Source organism: Rhodnius prolixus, unplaced genomic scaffold, assembly GCF_049639745.1.
Source record: "Rhodnius prolixus isolate KJV_2025 unplaced genomic scaffold, Rpr scaffold_1, whole genome shotgun sequence".
Taxonomy (NCBI): domain Eukaryota; kingdom Metazoa; phylum Arthropoda; class Insecta; order Hemiptera; family Reduviidae; genus Rhodnius; species Rhodnius prolixus.
The window spans coordinates 60,116,426-60,143,465 of record NW_027411581.1 but is presented as its reverse complement, the minus strand read 5'-3'; the positions used below and the strand labels follow the sequence as shown (position 1 = coordinate 60,143,465).

The window sequence follows — 27,040 nt, the reverse complement described above, 5'->3', positions numbered from 1 at the left end:
GAGCAGTTTGGGGTGCGTTTAATAATGAGATCTTCTGTTCTTAAGTTTTAGATGCTTGGGAAGCGTATTATTTCGTATTTAATAGAATTTTACTTGTACCGTAGCTAGGAATTGTTCCAGACAAATGACGTTACCTTGAATACAGTTGTGTATCCTGTTAATACATAAAAATTTGTAGCATAAAAAAAAAAATAATCGCCAATTTTTTCAGACGAGGTTTAACTTGCTTAGGTGAGCGGACGCACATTCTAACGGCTTTTTCTTACAATAAAAAAAGTAGGTGTTACTTAGATTCCAACTGGGGATCCCATACACCATTCCTCGATTCTATCCACTGCACCAACACCCGCCCCTATATAGCATGAAACTGGAACAAATAATTGAATGAGGTTAGAAACGTCGGTGAAGGCAGCTAAGGAAGTTAGTAGTTCAATGTTCATACACAATAGCTATGGGAGAATAGGTTTGATGTTCTGTATTTCAGGAAGAAAGAGCTTTCGGTAAAAACTAGCTTTTCTGGTTATATGAAATACACCGAGGATGGTTTTTACGTTGCTGTTTGGACAATTCACAAGAAACATCAAGACCATCGATCGCTACGGTCATCTAGGCAGGAGCCACCTTAAGGTTTGTAAACAGATTGAAATCAAGGCTATGTAATTGTTTTGTGATAATTAAATGCGATTATTTGCGTTTGTTATTATTCACCCTTCATCCAAGTTATGTTGTAGCAGGTAAACTTTAACGTAACACCATAATTGTGAGGTGGTATGTCAGGAAAGTTGGTATGACAATTATCAGGGAATGTCTAAGGTTCTACTTGTAATATAACCGAAATTCACTCTAATAATTTCTGATGTCCAAAATTTTGCTTCAATTTAGGTCCAATCCTGTGCGATGTCGGCAATGACGCCAGCGTTTGTCCCCCCCCCCATTGTTTCATCGTTAGGGAGTAGTACGATTTTCTTATAGCATATTGCTATGCATTGATTTCCATTCGTTTCGGAGCCTTCAGGGACATGGACGTGTATAGTTCCCTGTAAACTTGCGCCGAAGGAAGGACAAACCTTGTAAGCGCAGTGTCAATAGCACCTGTGTTAACTTAATTTTTGTGTGGTTAGACCTGGTAGAAGCCCTCAATTACTTACTAGTATTGTCTATAAGTAACGTTCTTTAAGCCGAAGGGTTATGACCTGTAAATTATTAGCCAAAGATTGAAGTTCACTTGGGCGGGAGACCCTTGAATTGAAGGAATGAACGACCTCCATGTGAAAGTCAGTGGAATTGAACCATTCATAAATTATTGATACTGCAAAAGTTATTCACATAGATGACTGGAGGAACGGCCTAATTGTAAAGCAGATTGAAATTAAGGTATACATGAACGTAAAACCAATAAATGCGGCATTTTAAATCATTTAGTTAAGTACGTGTAACATCAATCAGCGTTGACACATTAGTTGAGGCCAAATCAGCAAATCCTACTGTTGCAAGTTCTTGATTCGTATACACTAGTAAGCAGTTTTCTAGAACTAAAATGTACGTTTGCTGAGGAGCCAGAGCAGTCTAGTATGCAATTTTTTAGCTCATTTGGTAGACAGATTAAAACTGAAGTTATTGCCCCTTTTCTCACCATAAATTCTAGTAGATTAAAATCAGAGCGGTAAAATATTTTGAGTGAACTATATTAAACTTCAATTCCTTAATGGATGACAGTTAAAGTTTCTGAGAATATCGGAGTAGGCAGCCATGGCCATTAGCTTCCAGATTTTCGTCTAATCGGTGAAACTTTTGTAAGTAGCTGGAGGGAACGTATATGTAATCTAATGCAATATAAATTAATTTTATCGGCGAGGAGCGTCAAATTAGCCAGAAACCAAGGTATTCTCTCTTCTAGTTGGGACAGTTCTTAGCCAAAGAAATTAATCTGGAAGTGTGTAAATAGTGCTGACCAACGCAAATTCTAGGACAGACTCTGACACCCGGGAAGCAGAGTGAGTCTGGGAGATAGTCGTATCTTGAGGTAATGTTGCCTATAAGAATTGAGTTTTTGATTAATTCCCACAATAAGTGCTAAAATAAAGTACTAAGTAATTCTAGATTTAGCCGAACTTTGTAATGTAACCTATCATAAATGTATAATCGAGTTCTAGCAGTGTAAAAAGTAATTACCCAATTGGGAAGTTCCTTACGTGGAGGCTACTGTTTCCAAAGAGTTATTCGGTTTAATGGCTATACTTTTAGCACCCAAACCGCTTCTATTTGTGAAAAGAATACTTGGAAAGTAATGGATTGTATGGTACGGTATATTCGTGTTTAAGGTGCATACGATTTACAAAAGAACAGTAGGTTTAGTTAAGCCCTTCATGCTCATTACCGTAATTAATTTGATGCGCTTCCCAATGAAGATTACCTCTTATGTTACCTTAGTAAATATTAAGTTTCCAAAGCATTAAATGCAACAGATGTGGAAAGAAAGAAATGTAATGTGCTAAATAGAAATTTTTGTTCAGTTCCGCGATTAAATTTGATAAAAATATTTCGATACAAAATTTTAATTTTGATGACACTTCGACATTAGTACTACATTTTCATCAAAAGGAAATGGAAGTAGTTTACTGAGGCAACATATCGATCAGCACTGTTATTGAGCATTTCTTGAACAATATCAAGGAATTCTGAAGGTGAAAGCATATTTTTTTTATATATAAGATCGTATTAGACATTTACATATACAGTATGTGAGTAAAAACCACTGCAGAAAGTCATGAGCAGGGCCGGATTTTCCTTTAGGCTAACTAGGCTTAGGACTAGGGCCACAAGATCAAGAGGGGCCTACATTCAAATTGTTAGCAAAATTAAAATTACACTATTCTAAAAACAGTACCAATAACATGTATCATTTAACATTAGGGCCTCTTTTCATCTAAATCCGGCCCTGGTCATGAGAGGATACTTATTGCAACTGCATTTAATTAGTTCTTAATTTAGATAATTAGCAAGATTAACATGAAAAGGCGTTAGATATATCCGTAGACGAGTGAATTTTGCTCAGTAATCAAGCAGAATCAATGGTTGATAATTCTGTACTGCGAGGTAGTCGGCCATAATTAAAGCCCTCTGAGAAAATGTTACAAAAATTAATAAATTTAATATTAGTACGAGTTAATTAAATTCTGAATCAATTTCAATGTTTCAATTCCTCAGTTTAGCTGCTAGCATTTTATTTAAACTAGAATACGAATTCATTAAGCATTTATACTCAATTATGAGGTGTACATTAGAGTTTGACTTCCGTAATAGTAAACCACGGCGCATAATTCTCGACTAAAAAGGTTTGTTAAACTATACCAGCACCTGCGTTTTAAATGGTAATCATGCGTTAAAATGTTTTAGGCCTCTAGATGTGTTAAAAAGGGTCATTCATTTACTTGAAAGCTCATCCTACGTGCCTACCTCTCCAGAAGATTAGTGGCACATTAGTTCCCTTTTTTCTGCACACTTCAGGGGTGTACACCATGTTCGTTCAGTCTACAGTATATCCAATGAAATTTATAAACCTTACGAAAATCAATAGAATTAGTGTTGGTAAGGGATGGGCTTTTTGAGTGGTTAGGAAATATTGTATTCTAAAGCGGAGATCGTGGGTTCGAATCCAGGAGCTTCTTACTGCTCCATGTCCGGTATTGTTTTAAACGAAAGGGACACTGTTTAAAGCTCTGTGTGCCCATTACCTCAGATGTTCACGGGGCTCGCCTTAAAAAAAAAAAAGTGTCAGTACAGTCATACTGGTGACAAACACAAACCCTTGCATGAGTTTCTCAGGTTCTGGGCACAGCTTTAGTATTCTAATTCATCAGAAAACCTCGAGCACAAAAAGTGGTAATTAAAACTTGAACCCTCCAAAAAAACCAGCATGCTAATTTACTATCCGGCAGGACTCGTAGTGAAGTAAACAAAATTCCTTTAATATGAAGAATACATATTGGAAAACCGCAGCTTAGCCGCAGTGGTAAGTGGTCATGTCTTTAATCAGATTTAACTGTAATTAGCTATTTTTAGAAGACTGCTTTTCATCACTAGATGAAAGATAAATCATAGTTAGGGATAAGAGCAAGCAAGGTGCTACCCTTGAAGGTTGATTTAAAAAAAGAAATCTAAGGATTTTTAATTCTCTAATTAATTTAAAGATTATACTCATTTGTGCTTGAATTGTTAAAATGTAATTGACTTCAAACTACATTATTATGTAATGATTATAAGCCTTTTTGTAAGTTGCAAAAATTCTTGGTGGGTAATCAATATAGAAGGCCAACAAAACAGTTTGTATGACAAAAATTATCTGCTACTTTAAGCAGTTAATGTGATTCTGCTGTAATTAGAAGGCTATATAATTTTAACTTAATTTGACCAAATTCTGCGCTTCTTGATGGAAAATTACTCTTTAAGATGTCTTTTAAAATTTAAGATTAATAAACTTCAGTCCTAGTCTTAGGTAATTAATTACAAAGAGGGATATTTTCTCCTAGTTGGTACCTTTCACATCAATGTTTTTGAAGTGGAAATTATTTTTGTTTTATTTAAATTTACCTAAAGATTACACAGTTCTGCTAAAACACATAAGCCTATCAATAATTACTTGCAAAATATTGGAGTCAACCACACTACCTACAACATTCGCCTAAAATTACTAAAATAAACTAGTGTATCTAACCTGACCGCACTATGTTTAAAAAATATTCAAGAAAAGTAATCACTCCTGCGTGACACTCTATTTCTTCTTACTCTAGTTTACAGCGAGAAGTAACGGTAACCCCACCGCAGACATACTAATTGTCTATGTATTTTCTTTCTAGATGGGAGACCTTTTCCATCGCTGGATCTCTGGAACACTATCTTGACCTTGCACCTTATTGTACTTCAATGATTTATTCGTATATAAGATAACCAACTTAACACTTGACATCATCCCGAGAAATAGTTCTAAAGTCCTGTAACTAAAGTTCACACATTTATTTTACTTTCACATAGTTATAAAAAAAATACATGAAATATCTTTATGGATAATTGAGGGTAAGCGATACTATTCACATGAATGATGGTTTATTTAGTTGAGTTATCTCTGATCTTTTTAAATGAATCCTCTGCTGTTTTGTTTCAAGCTTTTCGCGAACAAAAAAAGTTGAAGGATTTTTCCTCATGAATTGTAATATTCTTTACAAAATCAACATTTTCTTTGGATTAATAGTTTACAATAAATCCATATGAGATTTCGTACTCTTCTGATATTCATGCATTTGCATTGGACTACAATAATTATGGGATAACTGTTAAATCAGGAAGTGTGATATTTTCTTATTGGGAGCCACTTTTACCTACAGCATGTAACAAGAGAATCTGGATTCTCTTGGTGGAGAATATGGTACCTCAATAATACTTATTCGCTTTAACAGATATACTAATTCAGAAAAATTTGATTAGGTATATTTAGATCAAATTTAGTAAAGAAATTTCCAGAAAACAGAAATATATACATTTAACAAATGGTATTTTTTGTTTGTGTGTGGGTCAAGTTATTATTAAAAAATTTGTTTAAATACACTTTCTTAAATGAATATGGTTTCTTAGATCACATGTGGATCTCAGCTAAGTGTGGATGTGAAAAAAAAGCAACAAAACTGCCAAATGAAATAACAAAGAGTTGATGTTTAGTATCAGATAATAATAAATAAATATCAGCTACCAAAAGTATCTGTCAAACTTGTAGGCGTGTGGTTTTCAAGTGAGAGTTGATAGATGAGAAGAATATGCACTCCTTCATTTTTAGCTTTCTCTTTGCAAATTTTACTGATAATTAATAAATAGTACTGGTACGTTTTAATATTTTAATAATTTGATCAAGTATGATGCTATGATTAAATGTTTTTAATAAAGTTGAAGTTGAAAGTATTTATAAATTGTGTTTATACACATGTATTTTATTTGATATTTAATCTGGTTTGTTAGAGAATATACACTGGGCCAAAAAAGTCTGTGAACACTAACCTAAATTTTATTACTTTTATTATTATCTTAGTAGAAACTTTTTTATTTTCAAATGAAATATATTATTCGATAGAGAGAAACCAGAGTTTTTCATTTTATATTCAATCTTTTATTTTTGTTCAGCAGGAATATCTCAATTAAATGTTTAACAAAACAACCCCACATACGAATGCAAAAAAAGTCTGTGAACACTTTGCAGATAATAAATCATTCTTACACATTGTACGTGTATTATAAATTTTAAAAACTTGTAGGACCTCCTTTGTTCCTAATCACTTCCAACAAGCGAGCTTTCATCGATCCTACTAATTTTGTGGTGGTCAATGTTGGAATTTTATCCCATTCTTCTAAAATGGCGTTTTTTTGTTGTTCACGGTTTCTTATTCTTCTTTTATTTATTTGGCGGCTGATTTCATCCCACAAATGTTCAATTGGGTTAAGGTCTGGCAATTGTGGAGGAGTGTTTAGGCGCCGGGGTGTATTATATAAAAGCCATTCCTGAGTTTTTAGTGCGGTATGTTTCGGGTCATTGTCTTGTTGGAAGACAAACTTTCCCTCCAACCCTAATTTTTTTGAACTTTCTCTTAAATTGCGTCTTAATATATCCACATACACATATTGGTCCATCATACCATTAATTAGATCTAACTTGCCCACTCCTTTAGTAATCATGCACCCCACACCAGAATGTTGCCTCCCCCATGCTTAAAAGTTGGCTTTATATTTTTCATTTTCATAGCTTCATTTTTTTTTTCGCTACACTTTTTGTCGTCCATCAGACCCACAAACATTGAATTTCGACTCATCTGATAAGATTACGGTTTCGCAGAAACTAGAAGGCTTAGAAACATATTCTTTCGCGAAATCCAATCGGCGCTTACGATTATTTTATTGATAAAGGTCTGGGAACTTCCATATTAGTGGTTAAATATATACTAATTAGATTATTTATTCACAAAACTGACTGTAGTGGTTTCTACAATACAATAGAGAACTTTGAAACTTTATTCAATCGTTTTTCTGTTTGTTATCTTAATGTTTTTACACATTTATACAGCTGTTAAATAAGCATGTATGCATTTATTGATTCACTCATGGGCAGTACTACTGCTATCTACTGCTGTTAAAATGACTGACGATTTTTTTTATTTAAAGGAGTAGACTAAATTATAATGCTTATTATTGATAACTGGCAGTTCTATAATTAATCATTCAGGGGAAACAAATAAAAACAGTATTTAAAGCGATGAGAAAATTTCAATTATTGAGCTTCTTGCAAGGAATGAATTGTAATAGTACTTAATTCCGAAAAGTGTATTTTGAAATGACCTATTTTTTAATTTTATACTTAATGAAAGTTAAGAGTGTAAAATTTCTCAAGTAAAAGTATTGTTTCCATCACTTTATAATTAAATTATTATTTTCCATACATTATAAAAAAAAATTCTACTGCATTCACTTTGCAAAGTTCTATATAAATAAACATTTAGATTTAAAATTATCAGAAATATTTAATGAGTAACATTTAAATAAATCAAAGATTCTATAGGGAAATTCTCTGTTTGACGTTTTCATTCCTTCTATTAAAGTAGTCAGCCCTGTTTTATCTGTATAGAAAGTGGAGGGGATGGCGAATAGGGAAGCAAAGATGGTTCCGAAAGAAAGAACAGGGACTGGTGTTAACATCTGTGTGGCTAGGTGAGAGGGGGCGTCTGTTTAGAAAGTGAGATCACAACAGAAAAGATTACTTCGTTAAATCGTTGTTTAGAACCCCACGAGGGTGACTTCCTCGTTGTACCACTGCCGGATTCTCTCTGCAGGTTTGTAAATATGTTAGTATTTATTTCATAACTAACAAAATAAGAGTGCAGTCAGCTCTTATCACCCTATTATCAGTTTTGACAGCGAGATGTCAAAGCACTTTTGGAAAACCTTTTTTTTTTTAAAAAACTGTTTTTTCACATTTAATCTATAAAATATTAGGCGATTTGTATACAATATTTTTTTGCAACTAAGATAACGTAAAGAAAATATAGGGCAGTGAAAAGAATAGAATGGTGAAAGTAAGATTTAGAGAAGGGAGAAGAGAAAGGAGAGAATTAGAAAGTTAAAACTGCTCATATCCTCTCCTCTCCCCTATTTTCTTGTTCAGTACCTTTCACATCATCCCTCTGTTTTTCTTTACATTTGTCCATTCTTCATAATTCAAACGGGCTGACTTGCTTTCTGTGTCGGATATGTATAGCGGAGACGACGGGGAAGACGACATGGGATCTGCACAACATTACTGCCTCCGCTGGAATAATTATCAGTCAAATATGACTTCAGTATTCCATCATCTACTGAGGACACAAGCTTTTGTTGATGTTACTCTAGCTTGCAACGATCAGTCTCTCAAAGCGCATAAGGTACAAACATTTTGATTACTAAACATTAGTTTCTTTTTGTGCTTTAGTATGCAGCTCATTAATGTAATTCAGAATTATGATCTTCAGAAGCCACAGTATAAGGGACTGGAAGTGTATTTTTACTAGTTTCAATGATTTATATGAAGGACAAAAGAAAAGCTGACAGGTGAAAGTTCTTGATACAGCGAGATATTTTTTATTTTGAAGATTACTTGTTTCATGACAGTTAAAATCTGTGACTTTAAGAAGAAGAAGAAGTAGTATAATGCCAGCAAAAGAATATTAATAATAATAATAACAATAGTAAAGCAAGTTATAGAGGGAATAGCTATAATCTAAATCCTATGCGACCGAAAAGATGTGGTTACTTGTTAGTTTTGTTTACAGAACGTAAGATTCTGCAAAGAATGCTACATGTGAATCCTAGGTTTGCTTTAGGTTCGTTTAACTTCTCTAACTCTGCCGATCTTGTAGAGTGTTGGCAGGTAATAGTTGTCAGTTAAAGTCTTGTTCGACTCATGACTAGGATGAATTCTAAGGATGCCAAATGTTCTAAAAAAATGAATGGCTAATCACTCTCCTATGGAATTCATTCTATAAGTTAATTCTGACGGTCTTTGACCAAGGCATTGACGTTTTTTAGATTTTTTAAAGTATTGTTTGTTTTGTTGTACAATAAACGTTTAAATAAATAAATAATTCTATAAGTTAATTCAAAAATAGCCGCATTTCAAGTTCTTAGACCTGATTGCCGAACATTTACAATTCATGATAACTCCTTGCTTAATTTTTTCATAGGATGATTGATTTGTCATTAAACACTAAACTTGTTCAATAGTTTCTCAATAACAAAAATACATAATCCGTTTTTATTTTTTTACCCTTAAAAGATAATCAATTGAGTAAATGAATAAAACGGTTGGTTTTTTTACCATATTTTATGACAAGATTATTTTTTTTTTAAGATTAGATAACGAAAAATTGTTTTATCTTGGTCTTTTTTTATGTGAAATAAATAATATTATGACTCCTAAAAAAACTTACACTTTTTAAAAATTTATATGATTAAACATCGTTGAATTTTTCTATAAATATGTGTTTCTGAGTTAGGAATAACAAATTTGGAACTTTCCAAAATTTATTTGCAGATAATCAGACATTTCTTCTATTTTTTTCTTTTATTATACCTTTTTTTTAATTATAAACTAATTTTGAATCGTCAGGTATTAAATTACGAAGAAAGATTTAATCAGCATTGACCAAAAAATGACTTTTTGAAGAGCAATTTATTTATTATTTATTAAATATTAGAAGGTTACAGTGATTTTTTTACAGGCGCGTCAATATCGAAGGTTTTGGTGCACTGAGCCTTTTTCTGTGCACTGACGGCCTATGAAGAGTGATCTCTCGTCACAGGCAACTCTGTTCAGGACCGGACAGTGATCTGTGATGGCTAATGGGGGTAAAAAAACTGTGGGCAGTGGCAAGATTCATACCAGGGATCATCGCGGGGCATTCCAGAGCCCTAACCACTCATACAATCCCTTTCCTAGCTTATATTGGTATTTATCATGATGTATCAAACAATAGAAAAGTAAGGTTAGTTTACATACACATAATTTTTATTAAGTTTGATACATTATGATAATTATTTTACTAAAACCTAATTATTAATATCTTTTGTAAATACATTTTCAGAAGCTCCTGATGATGGGCACAAAAGGTACGCTTTAATAAAACGTTGAGGAATAATAAATAAGTTGCTCTTCAAAAAGAGGCTATTGTCGATAAAACGTTGTCGTTTATTAAATTTTATAATATGAATTTACTAAAAGGCAGTATGAAAATCTTGAAATTTCGGGACATCATTTTTTCCTGTTAACTTATGAAATGAATGAAGTAATAAACATATTATAAATTATGTATTACTATTTCATATTATTGATATATGTAAAAACATTAGGAAAATAATTTTTCTTTTTATTGTTTTATGCTTTGCTCTGTAAATGTCATTCCAGAAAAAAAATATTAATATCATGAACATATTTAAAAGTAATTTATCTTTGTAGGTTGTCCTTTCTGCTTGTTCTTCCTACTTTCAAAAACTTCTGTTGGAAAACCCATGTAAACATCCAACCATCATTATGCCGCAAGATGTTTGCTTCACGGATCTCAAATTCATCATAGAGTTTGTTTATAAAGGAGAAATTGATGTTTCGCAAGCAGAATTACAAGTGTGTATATTAATATTGTAATTTACAATAAGTTGTCCAAGAATGATTATTTTGCTTCTTTTGAATATCTTGACGGATGATTTTCATTAATTTTTTTGCCAGACGATTTTTCGTTCAAAATGCTAATGCTCTTACGTGTTTCGATAAAAATGCAATACATGATGAAAGTATGACTGACTCAGGATGGAAAGCCTGCAGTTTTGTCGTTAAATAATAGCACCACGAGTCAGCTAAGCCTTACTTCAAAGTGTTAATTTGTACTTTTTTCCTGAAAAGTATTTGAAAATATTTTTAGAAATCCCTTGATAAATGGCAAAAATCCATAAAATTGGGTTCCCTGTTCATATGATTATTTTTATTTATTTATTTTTGCGGATCGACTGCGATGGTCATAAGCGCCGATTATTATTATTTAAATTTACAGTTTGAAATCCTTTGCTCTTAAAATGGCTAAAAATCGTTGGGATTTCCGCACTATAAATTGGTGTACAAAATAATTCTTTTTGGACTTCTCCCAAAATTTAGCAGTCCGAGTATCTTGACTCTGATTAATTAAAGACCCGTCAACATCAGAGGTCATTGGTGCCCAAAGCTTTTTTTAGTACATGCCAGTCTCCGACCAATGTTCTTTGATCTCAGACAACAGAAGTTTATTAGTAGACTGGATATTTTAAAAGTTGGAAACGATATTTAACAAAAAAATTACCTTGAAACTAACAAAGGCGTAATATAGCACTTAATGTCTTTACGATTCTTAGTCCTTGCTGAAGACAGCAGACCAGTTGAAGATTAAAGGGTTGTGCGAAGTAGAAGATGGCAAGGAAGGTGCTGAAGTAACACCTCTTCCACCAACTCCCAGGAGACGAGTGACTCATAAGCAACAAAGGCTAGCAGCAAAAAGGCGTTTATATAAGCAAAAGATACCGAGTGATGCTCAGGTATTGTGTAATAAATAATTTTACAAATAATATAATCATTTTCTACATTTATCTTTTAAAACTTATTTGGAATCTGGACTGCTTATGTAGGTTTTTTTTCAGGACGATTTTCCGGAGAGTATGGACGTTGGTGATGATGGTGTAGATGATGATGATGATGACGACGACGACGACGATGATGACGATGAAGAACCCAAAGAATTACCAGTGGTAGTTGTCCAACAGAGTCCATCAGCACCGCCAGAAGATGTGATTATGGGTCCACAACAGCCTTCCACAGCAACTGCTGCTATTCTACATCAGCAGCCACAATCTGTTGCCATTGGTCATGATTCTCCTCAGGTAGGCACTTTTTATTTCTCGAGATGAAAAAATTCTGGTGATGAACTTGTTTACTGAGAAAACCTTAAAAAGGTTCTTTTGGTGAAAATAGGAAATAGAAAATGAACATGATGCAGTACTTACTACCAGGATTAGAATGTTTATTTATTTGAGTAAAAACAAAATTTTAGTTTCTAAAAAATATAAAACTTACATTAATCATTATGTAGATTGGATGTGAGGCTGCCGTAAGGGAAGGTGAAGTTACAATGGGAGCAGAACCTAGTCCACCATCCGCAACTCTGGTTACCACAATGCAAGCTCCTGAGGCCACTCATCGTGATATTGCAGGTATTTTCTTTTTAATTCTGAAGATTATTTCAGACAGTGATCAGTTGTCGACAGAGTCGAAAAAACAGGTTAATTTATATTAATTTAATTAGCCTAGCATTTTATGATGTGGAAAAATGAGAAGCGAAATTACGCTCATATTAGTTAAGCACCATAAGATATTCTAAGAGCCTCGCTAGAATTTAAATGAAGTATGGCAGAATAGATTTCTGAGCTTATTTGGAATTGTCTCGAAAAATGACTCTTCCTCTTTTCTCAAAACTTGAGATATTGTTGGTAGAGAAGTACTTTGTAGAAGGAGGAGTTATCTATCTTTTATAAGAAGATGTACATAAAATTTGTTACCCCCAAATTTTTGTTTTTTGTTTTTTTGCTGACGACCTGTATTAATCCTATCTCTGAAGACGAAATTTTTAATTTTTAAGAGGCTCTCTCGAGCTATCTTTTGCTACTGTGTGGGATATATAAGACATATGAGGAGCCGTTGTAGAAATTTCAAGATATATAGAAAAAAAATTGTTCTGCCTTACACCAAAACTAACTAGAGGTTGTCGATAGAAACTTTTTTAGAGGCGTTTTCAGACCATAAGCTTCACTTGCATTGTCTAAAGGTAATGTCTCTTATCTCCTGACAGACTTCGTAGATAATGTAGAAAGAAGAGCTTCTAGTATAGGCTAGGCACACTTTTTAAGCAAGCAACAGGTGCAACTTTGTTGAATTTTAAATTATTTGCCGATTGATCTGGCCCACATAATTTGTTTAACTAGCAATGAGGGTTATTGCACAATAAAAACGGCTTCAACTAAGTAAAGAAATGCAGGCGATTGCAATGCATTGAAATATCGGTTTAGAGGACCCCAGAGTTCAAAAAAGGAGGTTTTCCTACTTGAACTCCCTCTCACAGAGAGTGTCTTGTTTGTAGTCAGCATAACTAAAAAACGAAAAATCGCGGAAGTCCAAATATGATGTCTTGCAACATTCACATTTGTGAACGACACAAGTGAAACACATTTGTGTTTCAACATTAGACTTAAAAAGAAGTTTTTGGATAAAATTATCCCACCGGAAGTACCACTTTAATGTATAGATGTTTCAGATCGATTTTATTTATTTTTATCGTGACACCTTTTTTTTCATTTTTTAAAAATTATTCCTCATAAGCAGTTCTATAATTTTGTTTTATAATATTTTCCACAGGAAATTCGATTAAAGGCATGTATTGGTGAAGAGAATAGTTGGGATTCTATGCAAAGTGTCACGTAAGGTGCAATATTTGGACCTACCTCTAATTAATTGTTAATAAGAATTAAATATTTAAAAAAAATTCCTAATTTGAAGAAAATTGTTGTTCGAAATGCCACTTACTGTACAGATTTAATTTTTAGCATTTTTACGAAAATGGTACCTGCCAAGTGAACAGTATATTATTAGAGACCCCTACGTTTTAGTACAAATTCTAAATAAAACAAATTGTGTAAAGTAGGAGAATTGAAAAATGTAGTTGTTGCTTTGGTAGCTCGATAGCCCGACAGCTAGTCTTAAACTTTTCTAAACTAAAATGTGGTTATCTACCATTTATTTCTTAAATTTCTAATTTGCTAAAATTAATAAACACATATAATTTTGAAACAGTATTTTCTCTTTAAAATTAGAAGAAAATGGTTTAAAAAAAAATTTCACCAAGTACGGTTTTTCTCTTGACAAAGATATCCTTTTTAATCCGCACTCCTCTATTGTAAATAAATTTAATACAAATAGATTTTAAAGGCTTTTTTTTCCTTTTACTGCTAGCAATTCAGGTTTTCTTCTGTTTATCAGCTGTTATTTATTGCATTTTGTGTATGTCATTTATTTATTTCCTTATGTGGCTATCATATGTCTTATTTACTTGGTTAGTTATTTGGGTTGTTAGTTTTAATATGTGCTGAGGATCATTCCAATTCATCTTGTAACAAAAATAAAGACACTTATCATGTTTTTATGTCTATAATCTTTTTCTTCTTAATCCTAAGATTAAGTTAAAAATTAAAAAAAAATTTAAAAAAAAATATTACTAGTAAATTTTATTTTCAGTGGATTCAAGAGATTTGGCTGATGAAGATAATAAAGTGAAATTTGAAACTCTAAGAGCAATTGACCATACAGAGCAAATGAAGGTAGAAACTCAAATAACTGACAGGGTAAGTTAGCAGTTTTCAAAATTTTCATTTCCTCCCAATTAATATTCAATAATAAAATTTATATTCAAGGAGTAGGAAGGAAAAATTTAATTTTAATTTGGAAAGAAAGAAAGTTAAAAAGCAATCTTTTCCTTTTTTCTTTCATTGAAATTGAATAATTTCGATTAATCTCTGCAAAAATTCTAATGAATTTCGCTTTTTTAAAAAGATTATACCAGTACGTTTTCGTGAGCTCTGAGTTTGTCTTAATAAATTTAGGAGTTGTCTAATCTAGATGGCTTGATATAATCTCATCGCAGTTATTAGAAAAAAAAAATTGACAACCTGGTAATTTAATGTTAAGTGAATTCTCGTTAACGAGATCTTTTTAGTCATATGTTTTTTATTTAAAAATTAATGTAGAACATTTTCCAAATATTACAAACATAGGATAGGACAAATTAGCTCCGAGGAGGTCCTATAAAACATTTTAAAATATAACACTAGACAGATAGATCAATGAATTAAGAATTTGTACTCTGCAAAAGCCACTGTAAACGATACCATTTTTTTTTTTAGTTCTTGAAATAAATACCACTCGTATTTTACCACTTGTATAAAAATAAATACCACTCGTATTTTTAAGAAGTTGAGTTTCGCTGTCCAATAAAATTTTATGAATTACGTAAATGGATTTTCAACTGAAAAATTATTTTTAAGGTCCTATTGGAATAGAAAAATAAGTTTAATGCCCTTGTTGATTTTCCAACATAATAAAATACGCTATTAATGAAACTAATTAGGAAAATATCGGTTTATTTCATTAGATACATTTGTCAATAATAAACCTTGTATGCATATTTGAACGATATCCGAACAGTGTTAACGAATAAGTTTAAAAAAGATTTATCTTAGAACTTAGATATTAAAAACTAGTTTTAGCGATTAAATTCTTTGACCAAATTGGTGTTGAATTTTTTTCTATTTTGTATCATATTAGTAACGTAAGCGAGTTGAATTGGAGTACTTTACATGGAGTACTTAATTGATTTTGTAATTGCTTCTCATTGGTCTTAGAAATTTTAGATATGACCAATTAATAAATGCAACTGTTTCTTTAATTACTCTGAATATTTCTCACAAAAATATATTTCTTGTATAAAATATGTTCAATGAATTTTAATTTTACTGTATAGGAGTTATAATTTAACACCCAAGCCAGAAAAAGAGGAGGAAATTCTTCCAAATTTGCTTTACAGAATTTAAATTATTCATTTTGCAGTCACTAAATTAAACATATCTGGTTTAAGAATAGCAAGACTACCAAATTATGAAAAGATAAGCGAAACTGAGGAAGGAATTGAAAGAAAAACAAAGAGAAATAACGTGCGTTTAATATCAGTGAGACTCTTCCTACATTTTGTACTTTTTTGTCCAATATCTATTTTTTGTCCAGTTATTTATTTTTTGCGGGTGTAAATATCAATTTTTTAAAACATTTAAGATATTTTATTTTATACGAAGATGACGTTTCGGTGCTATCCTCCTGGGTAAAGCACAAACGTTTAGAATTGTTGGAAAATTATAGCTTTCAAAACCTATTTGCAGTTTATTTTTAAATAATTGCCGTCGTTTTGATAAAAAATTGTTTTAATAGTAGTGAAATTGTTACCTTGTTCATTTACTTGAAATCGTCCTTTAGTTTGCCCTCAAAATTGTATCTTGATCTTACAATAAGACATTTTGGTTCGTAGTGCGTTGGGAACCGAATCTTCTGCCGCGATCTGGGCTGAAAGTTTGGTTCTGTTAGGAGAAAATAAATATTTTAACATCATTTAGAAATTATCTATTCAGCATAAGGCTGTTTTTTTTTTTAATTCTTCTAAAAATCTGCTAAAAAATGCCCACAAGGTGAACATTAATTCTTTAAAATTCCTATTTTGTGAAAAACGGCTTTTGTATCAGTTTGCTATAGGGTATATGCAATAAAATTTAAGAATAAATTTTGGCCCTGATCTTTTTTCCTTAGTTTTGTGATGTGTGATAAATAATTCACGGATGCTAGCCATTACATTTTCTCTCCCTAGTTCCTTCGTACAGCTTACTGTCCGATGACAGACCGTGTTATCTGTAACGAGAGAACACTGCTCTGATACCGACAGTGCACTGGAAAAAGCTCCAGGAGCCAATGCCCCGTGCATGCCTCAAATAAATAAAATGAATACATAAACTTACAATATATATTTAAATAAATATATATACGTGAATGTAAAATTTAAGTTTTGAACATGTATGAGAAAATTCGCTTGTTTTGTATGATTATGAACAAATAAATGAAATATTTTATTTATTTATTTTTTAACAGCAAGACTAAAGTTGCGTGAGAAGCTGCACAATTAAAAGAGATTACATTCTGTTCACTAATTATAATTAACTATTACTACAAACGTTTCCTTTAGTCTTCTGCTGCAGATTGTTTTTCATTTTTTTTTAATCTTGTCAATTTCGTTCATATTTTTATACTTATTCCCAGCGTAATTTTATTTCATTCATGGTAAATAATTTTTTTTATGAATTTTTATACATTTTTTATGAATTCTTATGTATTTTACTTTCTCTGGTTTACATTACTCTGTAATCTTCTTGACACGTTGAATTCAGTAATGTGTAACCAATTCCTGCTTTAGGATGAATATATTCTAAAGCAATAAAATAACTGATTGTATAAAATTATGTTCAATTAATTTTAATTTTTAAATAGTGTTTGATTCACCGTCTTCCACTATTGATTATTAAAACCAGAAATTCTTTCAAAATTAAATTTAAATTTGTCATCCTCAGTTTTAGTCATTCATTTTGCAGTCACAAAATTATAGCGGTTATAAACCTATTAAACGATATTTCCGGTGTAAGAATGAAGAGCTTTCGAATTAATAAAAGGTAAACGGAACTGAAGAAGAAATCAGAAACGAAAATAAAAGAGAAATCGCTTGAAAATCCACTGAAACGTTCATCGCACAAGTCAGATAAAGTGGCTTAGTTAACATTTCCTCAACCTAGTGAGTCTGAGTTTCATTTTAATATTCCGACACTGATAATATATACTGATAACCTATTTTTATTTATTTATTAGGATTTGTTCTTTTTTACATTTTTTACCCGCCTTATTTAGAAATTTATTAATTTATTAACAGACGGTGCAGACAATTGATGAGGAGGATGATCCAGCTATGCACACTATGATGATTACACCAGAACTTCTGGGTCTGATTCCTTCATCACAATCAGGTATTTATTTTATTTATTGTTTTCGTATTTATTCTTGGTTGAAACAGAAATTTGTAGAGCGGAAGAACACTCAGGTGAATCAAAAGGAACACCTTTTCATGAGCTACCAGAGGTAGTTGGACGTAAAAATAGGTATTACTTTACTTTACTCTTTCCATCCAATCGTACTTTACTTTCCTAATATAAAAAGCTTACTGTAGGAGATGAATTAAACTTTTTAGGCGTCTTTAAACTTTTCTCCCTGATCCACATTTATTTTGTTTATCATTATACTAAATTATGTAAATATGTATTTTAAGAGGCACGCTTGAGTCTCTTTATTATTTTTTTTCTATTTTCAGCAAACTCTTTAGCTACTACCTACGTTGTTTATTATAATTTTATGGTTTACATTTTTTGTTTAATTAATTTTTTAATTAATTTTTATTAAATCTTTCTGTCGATCTAGTGTTACTATTCCTACGTAAATATATATAAAAAAAAGAAAGAGATGTGAGAAATATTTTACAATTGAGACTCACCAGCGACTAATTTATGGTAATCAGAAAAAGTTACATCCATATCTTAAATGATCTGGTGTGTTTTTTTTTACATGTTAATATTTTAAATTGAACTTTAATTAATTTAATACTTCTGATGCTCAGCGTCCTACTTGACGATTTTATTGACTACTGCATGTTTAATGTTTGTCTTTGTTTACTGATAGATTGTAGTGATGTTTGTTCAACATCAACGGTGAAAAGTAACTATTCAACGATGTGTACTGGTCTGAATGGAAACAGTAAGTCTTGGACACAAGAAGATATGGATCAAGCGTTGCAAGCACTCAGACATCAAACTATGTCATTGAGTAAAGCTAGTGCTACTTATGGAATACCTTCTACAACTTTGTGGCAACGGGCACATCGCCTTGGTATAGACACACCAAAAAAAGAGGGGCAAACTAAGTCGTGGACTGAACACAGCCTTAATACTGCTCTTGAAGCTTTAAGGACCGGCCAGATTTCGGCGAATAAGGCTAGCAAAGCTTATGGTATGATCAGTTAAGAACAATTTTTTAAGAAAGGTTGCCCAACTAATCTTGAATCCATTTGCATTAGATACTCCTTTTTAAAAGTTTATTGATTTCTTAATATAACATTGGTTTTTTGTTTGTTTTGTTTTGCTCTTGAAGCCCTTTAGTATTTAAATTGTATTACTTTTTAAAATATAAACGTTAAGCAGCTAGAGAGTTCGACAAGCGTTTTATTTTCATTTTTATAATGATCATTTTTCATATTTATAATGATTATACTTTCTCGAATTTTATAAATTTGAATTTTAAAACGTTCTCCAAATCTAGATAATACAGGTATCATGGTCCGAATGTTTCAGATAATGTGAGCTCAAGGGTTCACAGTATTACTTATTTGCCAGTAATACATTTGTTTATATCACATTGTTATTTTTCATAAAAATTTAATAAATAGGATAGAAAACAAGATTATTGGATTGTGCCATCACATTTTTTTTTCTTTCATCACAAAATTATACATTGTATATTATGTTACTATGTTTTAACTATACATTCTAGAGATATTATGTTCCTTCTAGGGATTCCCAGTAGTACATTGTATAAAATAGCAAGGCGAGAAGGCATTCGTCTCGCGGCACCCTTCAATGCCGCGCCAACTGCTTGGGTTCCTGAAGATCTCGAAAGAGCTTTAGATGCTATTCGTTCTGGTCAATGTACTGTGCAAAGAGCAGCTGCTGAATATGGAATACCTTCAGGCACATTGTATGGCAGGTGTAAGAGGGAGGGCATCGAATTATCCAGAAATAATCCCACACCTTGGTCTGAAGAGGCAATGATGGACGCTCTGGAGGCAGTCAGGTATTTAGTTTAACCTTTAACATCCATTTAGCATAAGCAACAAGTAGTGAATTAATAGGGACTTCGTACAGAGTAAAAAATTTTCAATGTCCGGAGATGGACAATTTCTCTTTGTAAAAACAGTGTACCACCGGCAGTGTACTGAATAGGACAGGCGCCAATGGCCTCCGATACTGACGCACCTTAAATTATAAAAAAAAGTAATATATATTATAAATAAGGAATTAGAAGGAGTAAGCTGCGAACGTTGCTTATTCTATTATAAATAATGAGAAACGAGGAACTTAGAGAAACAAATTCACAGAATCAATATCATCAAGAAAGTGTGTTTTATCTCACTTTAAAATTTTAATTAAGTTTTAAAATAAAATAGAAATGCGTTTGAATCTAATTCAAATATAACTGAAAAAGTTCAATGAATATGTAGTTTTTCATACATTCGTTTGCTCAGTTTTTCTATTTTTGTAATTTAATTACTTTTCGATTACTTGAAAATTTTGTTAAAAGAAATTTTTTTGTAACTAAATGCGTGATGAGAATATTCTGCATAACTAAGAATAATTCATGTTTCAAATAACTAATTGATTATATAATAACGTAGTTATGTTTAAACTCACTATCTTGATTAATAAGAGTGCTAATATTTATAATGTTTTAGATAAACAGATGAATTTTATTTATATTGCAGTTGAAAAAGGTACGGTAGAGATATAATTAAGCAGACCCATGTAATGATATATAGGGGAACTAAGTTATTTAATTTTTATTAGATACATTCTCTAAATTTATTTACCTTCAAGATATGAGTACAAGATACTCGTATATATAGAGTAAAGGAGTTATAAAAAAATAAAAATTACAGATCATGTCTCATATAAGCGAAGATGAGTGTTTCAAGATTTTAAGTTCATATTTAAATAGTGATCATTTTGAGGTTTTAAAATATCATACTGAAGAATCTAGTGATGCATCTTTAGGTCTTCTTGGCAACAATTCATCCTTGAGCTGTAAAGTTCGTATAAATAATAAAGAAGAAGTCATCAATTTTTTCGTGAAAACACTTCCAATGAATGACTTTCACCGTGAATGTGTTATTGTTTCAGGATGTTTTCTAAAAGAAACAATTTTTTACAAACATTTAGCCATTGGAATGAAGAAATATTTCTTAAATAAAGTAATACCTGAATATTATTATTCAAATTCTCAAAAGATTATCTTAGAAGATTTATGTTTATCCAGTTATAAAAATTCAAATTTAACTGGTTATTTCGATTTACAGCATTGTTTAAGTTCATTAAAATCATTAGCCGAATTTCACGCCGCATCTCTTCTCTACGAGAAAGAATTGGGTCTGCGTTTAGATAAAAAGTTTCCAGAGATGACACTTTATACTTGGATTTCCGATGTTGATGATCATCCTGGACAGAAACATGTCTTAACTGGAAGTAGAGCAATCAAAAAAGTTTTAGATCAATATTTTACAAGTCATTCAATTTGTGTTAGAGAAAAAGTTGCAGAACTGTTGTCGCAAGTGCCTACACAATTAAAACCATCCAAATCCTATCGCAACTGTTTAAGTCACGTGGATCTATGGTGTAATAACATTATGTTTAAATATGGGAAAGATCACAACGTTGAAGATGCTGTGCTGATTGATTTTCAACTATTTGGATATAATCCTCCTTCATTGGATCTTCTACTGTTGTTACATTTAAACACGAGTAAAATTATAAGGGAAAAATATTTCAAGCAATTCATATCATACTATTACTCCAGTTTTTGTTCTGTTTTGCAAACATTCAACGTTGATTCGGAAACTGTTTTAAAAATTGAAGATTTGACTTCTTCAATGTCTGAAACACTGGAAACCACTTTGGCTGCAACAATTCTGTATTTACACTATGTACTTATTCCAGATGAGGATTTATTACCCATTTTTAGAAATATTGTTAAATTAAAAAAATTTTTATGGGTAGATAGAAGCGATTTATTATTGAATGTGATTGCTAAAAACGATGGATATAAAGAAAGATTGTTCATTGCAATTAATGATTTAATTAATCATGTGATTAAGTTGAATTACATATCCTGAGTTTGTTTACATTGAAGGTGAATCTATAATCCTAAATACCCAAAATGGATTGAAACATTGAAAAAAGGGTTAAAATAATTCTCTTGATTTTATTGATAAAATATAAATAAATTTAAATGATAATATGCCTGTCGTTGAAGTGTGAACATCATTTATGAATGACGCATATCATTGCAGCAGTCAAAGCACAAAATAAAAAATAAACATTGCCTACTTGATTAAATGTTGATATGATGGATAGGGGGCCTTCTTTCCGAAAAAAGAATTACAACAATGCTTTTTTTCATCCCCCCAGACGTCTTTGCATGGAGAAAACTGGTATATTCTCCAGTGTGTACAAACATTCTAGAGGTAGATGAGTTCAAAGGTAGTATTGCAGGACGTTAGGTCATTGTGGATGTACATCGCAATGAAGAAACAATCACTAACCAAAGAAGAAGTTGAAGAACCTTGCTTAATGTATAAAATTGAAAGAATTGTTAAGAGCATATTTGATATTTAATAGAGAACAGCAGAATATAAAACAGAAGATTCAAAGTGAGCTTCAGGAAGTCCTCCTTTGAAAAAAAGCCCATTTTGTAACCTAATTTAAAATGCTGAACTGCTACTATACCTTGCCACACAACTGCTTGCAACTGTAGCAGTTGCCAAAAGCCCTATCTTGGCTTTTTATTCTTCTACAATAATGTTCTCCGCATATACGACTATGAATTTTATTTAAACTAGAAAAGGCTCATTTATGTATGGTAAATTATTTCGCCATGCCCCGTATTGTTGAAATGGCCTGCAATTTTTTCGATTGTGGTAGTGTACGTTAGGAAGAAAAGTCGACAGTTTTTTTGGTTTTTAATAATTAAAGTTATTGACTTGCTTAGTTTTTAGTTATATAATCTTGAACGGATGTTCTGTTTTCATTGGTGACAATAAGATTTTGTGTTTTGTCCTTAAATAGAATTGGCCAGATGAGTATCAATCAAGCGGCAATACATTTCAACCTACCGTATTCATCGCTTTATGGGCGTTTTAAACGTGGTAAGTATGAAAGTATAAGTGTTGGTACAGACGTTACGGCAACTGGGCAACAACAACAGCAACAGCAGACAACTACACAACAGCAACAGCCTCCTCCTGCACCTCCAACAGCTCCTACAGCGGCCCAGGAAATTGAACAGAATGATATGGCTAATCCGCCGCAACAACAACAGCAGTCTCAATCACAACAACCACAGCAACATAGTCCAACGAATTCAGCTCAACAACAACAACAACCACCACAGATTATGTTAGTTCAGTATCAGCAGCCATTGCATGTCTATCAGCCGGCTACGGCCACATGAGTGTTACACCCAGCCGCTACGCACCTATACATATCGTAGTGCGTTATCGGCTACATATATATTTATAATTTTTTTTTTAAGTCTGGTCTTTTTCACTTTGAACTCCTAATCTTTTCCATTCTCAAAAAATATATTTTTAAGTGCTATTACTTACATATTAAGCAAACAATAGTCTCATAAAATAAAACACTCATTTCAATAAGTTATTGATAGCATTTTCTAAATTGTCGTTAGTTAAAAGCACACGTTGTATGGGGGGACAGTGCAAATTTTCGTTGTTTTATTTAAGATTTTTGTTCTACTTTTTTTTTCTTCCTAGAAATGCTCTGGCTCTAAATTATGCAAAGGATTTTAATTTTCGGCTATAGTCAGAAAGACTTATGAAATTGCTTTGTATGTAAGTTTCCAATAATTCCCGTCATAAAAAATAGTTTATTCAAGTTGTGATCCTAATAACCAATTCTACTTTTTATCCGTAAAGAGGCACTAAACGAAAATCTAAGAAAGCCTTCAGCAATATAGTTTTCATTTTCTATGATTTCAGAAGACTTCCGAAAATAATTTCACTACTCTTTTACATAATATTTTTTTCTCTAAGTGTTCTAAACATTCTATATATTTTAATATATGATTAAATTTTGTCCATTTTTTTCTAAATTGTAAACTCTTAATATTTTCACTAACAGTTACTGGAACATTGACTCTGATATCATGGATTTAAGTTTAAAAATCATTCAAAATTTTATACATAGGAAATAAATTAATAATTTAAAAAAATAATACATTCCATTTCATTTTTAAGCATGCACTGTTCTAATGTAGTGGATAATATCTTCAGTTTTTGCTTTGTTTTGAATACTTTATTGTTGAACGAAAGTAATATAATTAACATACATTATTTGCCTCAAGTGCAGGATAAAAAGGAGCTAATGTATTGTAAGGTTCTTTGTTTGTTTGCTTTTTTTTTTTTTGGTATTTGAAATAAGTCGAATTCATTTTGTTTAAATAATAATATATAGACACAATTTAGAAGTCAAAAGAAAATTCCTATTCAAGTGATTGAATCAATTTTTCATAACATTTATTATTTAACAATATTTTGATAATAATTATTAGTTTTTATTTATATTTTACCAGATCATAGAGTTTACCTTTTTTTTCTTGAAAATTAATAAATGTGAATTAGAAAATTCTTCTTTTGATAATAATTGTCATTCATTAATTATATAATTCTTGATAATTGAATCCATTAAAATAAAAAAATATAATGTTATAATTAAATATTTAGAAAAAGGTTGTGTTCTTAGTATTTTTTGTTTTGTTTTTTCTATTTTGAAAATGTCAACATCTTGTATTTTCATTTTTTCATTTGAGCTTAATATCTTTATATTATAGCAAAATAACGTTTGTATAAACATTTTTATTCAAGATTTTTGTAGTTTTTTTTTTTTTTAATAAAGTCTAGCGATTGTTTTGGCTGTGCTATAAATTTTCAAAATGTTAGTAGTATTTATTGTATTTATTAAAAAAAAAAAAAAAAAAAAACGAAAGAAAAGCAAAAAGGAAATTAAATTTGTGATAAAAATTTCGTTGTAAACTTTATAAATATATTAACACATTATAATAAAAAACAAATTACAATATCTGATGTGAAGCAATCACACTTCTTTCTCTTGCGGCTGTTCGCGCAATTGTGACAAATTTTCCGCAGACGGATATTTCCAGTAAAGAACTGTGAACTTTTTTAAATATCGGAAAATAGATTTTTGAAAAAAAAACTCTATTTAAACAAAAAGAAAGAAAAGTCGGTTCAGAGTTTCGTACGTTGAGAAAGAAATTTTGAAAATTTGACTCGATTGCAATATTTCAACTTATCAGCGGTAAGGGAAAGAAAAGATAAAAAAAAGAAGGAATTTTAATTACTATTTTTTGTTTTGTTTTACCAGTAGTTTTTCATTATGATTTTGAAACAATTCATATTAATTGATAAATCCTCAAAAATACATATTAAAGATTTCATTTACTCATGAAATTTTATCAATTAAACAATCATATCAAATGCAATGGAAATTGACAGTTTAAGAAAATTGCAAATAATAAAAGTGCACAACAAAAAGAAAATTAATGTAAATATATTTTTTAGTAGTTTTTTAATAAAGGTTTATTAAACCGAATAAAAAAAAGAATGAATTTATTAAAACTTCTATTTAAAAACATGAATGTACTAAAATATACAAAATATTGTATATAAGATATATTTTTATTGAAATTATTGCAAATATATGTTATGCATAGGTCTTTTTTTAATTGTTTATGAAGATTGCAATCAAATTTAATAGCGATAGACGATTTTTTAATTTTTTGCTCAAGATTGTGTCGTCAGTAGTACGTTTTACATTCTTGAGTTATCATTACCGATTTACTAAGCAATTATGGGTTTTACTTTAAAAGTGATGAGCCCTAGATTAACCACATACATCTAAAATGATTTATTATTTGTTGGAGCGATTTGGCATGAGGCGCAATTGATAATGTTGTTGTGACCTGATTTTGTAGTACAAAAGGTTTTTTTGTTTTGTATATATATTATTTTTATTTTAAATCTGTATTTTTTTTCTAGTTAAATTAAAATACCCAAATAGGGTATTTATCAAACGCACACCGAAAATGTTTTGATTTCGCTTCTTCCAAAGCTACTCCGTTACCAGCACGTGGCATAATAAAAATTATCTTGAATACAAATATTTACTTATTAAACTTCTACTATTGTTTGTTGATTTCTGCTAAATTTTTTGTTTTGAAAATCTGTATTGTTCATGATTCAATTTTATCTCAAATAGTGTTTCAGAAGTTTAAAAAATAAAAACCAATTGTAACGGAGCTACCCCTGTTTAACTTTAGCCAAAGCAACTAAACAATCTTTAAGGAATAATTTTATTCTTATATTTATTAAATTATATAATCATATATATATAAATATTTGTTTTTTCTGAAGTTTTATTTTAAAGTGAGAGTGAGACCAAACATAATACAAGAAAGATTGTACTAGATCGAATTATTTAACATTATATGATTTTGTATATTGTTGTTATTTGGAATTTATTAAACATAAATATTTCTAGTCATAATACTTTTTTAATTGTATTGAGCCACTTATATTTTCTATTCCTTTTTTGTGAAACTTCTGAAGATGACTAAAAAACAGTTTACTCATGGGCTTATTTACCAAAGGTTTGTTATGCTTTAGAGCAGAGTTCCGCAACCGGTGTGCGACGGTACTCTCTCTCTGGTGTTCTTGTTTTTTATTTTTTCGAAATAGGTAACTTGTTTAAGGGGGAAAACAATTATTTTCAAGTAAAGCAAATAACAGACTTTAACATGAGTTTCTTATATCTAGTTAGCTATCTGGCCAAATTTTAAACATTGATGGAGAGGGATGAATGTATCATCTCTGTTATCCCACTCACGCTTTGATTATGGCCAACTGCCGACACTCCACTCTTTCTTGGAGAGCAATGTGAATTTAAACGAGCATCCTTCGTTTCTTTCATTTTAGGGGTGTCTTCTCTTTACCGTCGGCTCCCGACCCTTTTCCAAGAACTTCCCCAAAGAATAGTTTCACCATCTGAGGAAGCCGCAAGTCATTCCGAAAACTGTAGGGTTCATTCTACTTCCAATAGTAAAACGATGCATTGAAATAATTTCTATATTGAGCGTACTCCGGAAATCCATGTTTTCAGCTTCTCTGAGTCAGAAAAATGGTGTTTAGAAATTTTCTAATGTAACTTAGGCGCACCCACCTTTCGAAAAGACATATGGAAGAACAGAATCCAGATACGCATTAAACAAGAAAATTGTATTTAAGGCTACTTACATTATTTAGGATATTAGTTTAGTACATATGTTTACTACATCGGTACATGAATAATTATTAAAACATTACTAATAATGTAAATAAACAGAAATAATATCGTCTGCTACTTAAGGTAATTT

General features: G+C 31.2%; 3 protein-coding genes and 1 long non-coding RNA gene across 7 annotated transcripts in view; 2 read left to right on the top strand and 2 right to left on the bottom strand.

Annotated features, from left to right (window-relative positions):
- Nucleotides 1-26,175, top strand: part of LOC141450188 (uncharacterized) — a 33,626-nt gene extending 7,451 nt beyond the window's left edge. The window contains exons 1-11 of one of the 3 annotated variants that reach the window (XM_074120346.1): nt 7,671-7,865; nt 8,291-8,453; nt 10,523-10,687; nt 11,446-11,625; nt 11,728-11,967; nt 12,177-12,297; nt 14,372-14,478; nt 17,652-17,745; nt 18,452-18,778; nt 19,339-19,618; nt 22,663-26,175. In XM_074120346.1, the coding sequence (XP_073976447.1) occupies nt 8,313-8,453; nt 10,523-10,687; nt 11,446-11,625; nt 11,728-11,967; nt 12,177-12,297; nt 14,372-14,478; nt 17,652-17,745; nt 18,452-18,778; nt 19,339-19,618; nt 22,663-23,047 (2,040 nt within the window). In that variant the 5' untranslated portion in view covers nt 7,671-7,865; nt 8,291-8,312 and the 3' untranslated portion in view covers nt 23,048-26,175. Of the gene's footprint in view, nt 1-7,670; nt 7,866-8,290; nt 8,454-10,208; nt 10,353-10,522; nt 10,688-11,445; nt 11,626-11,727; nt 11,968-12,176; nt 12,298-14,371; nt 14,479-17,651; nt 17,746-18,451; nt 18,779-19,338; nt 19,619-22,662 lie in introns of those variants that run through there. The other 2 variants (XM_074120350.1, XM_074120343.1) reach the window with 2 other exon arrangements.
- Nucleotides 1-27,040, bottom strand: part of LOC141450276 (uncharacterized) — a 152,330-nt gene that overhangs the window by 116,308 nt on the left and 8,982 nt on the right. The gene's annotated exons all lie outside the window — the stretch shown is intronic.
- Nucleotides 10,681-14,130, bottom strand: LOC141450509 (uncharacterized). Its single transcript, XR_012456130.1, has 3 exons — nt 13,979-14,130; nt 12,161-12,314; nt 10,681-10,955 (listed from the first exon to the last, which is right to left on the bottom strand). It is a non-coding gene; the product is annotated as an uncharacterized lncRNA (long non-coding RNA).
- LOC141450275 (uncharacterized) lies at nt 19,627-22,656 on the top strand. Its single transcript, XM_074120548.1, has one exon. It carries the CDS (start codon nt 20,484-20,486, stop codon nt 21,708-21,710), a length of 1,227 nt encoding a protein of 408 aa, XP_073976649.1. The 5' UTR covers nt 19,627-20,483; the 3' UTR covers nt 21,711-22,656.

Excerpts from the sequence above, each read along its gene's own strand:
- LOC141450275 (XM_074120548.1), top strand. The coding sequence starts at position 20,484 with ATGTCTCATATAAGCGAAGATGAGTGTTTCAAGATTTTAAGTTCATAT.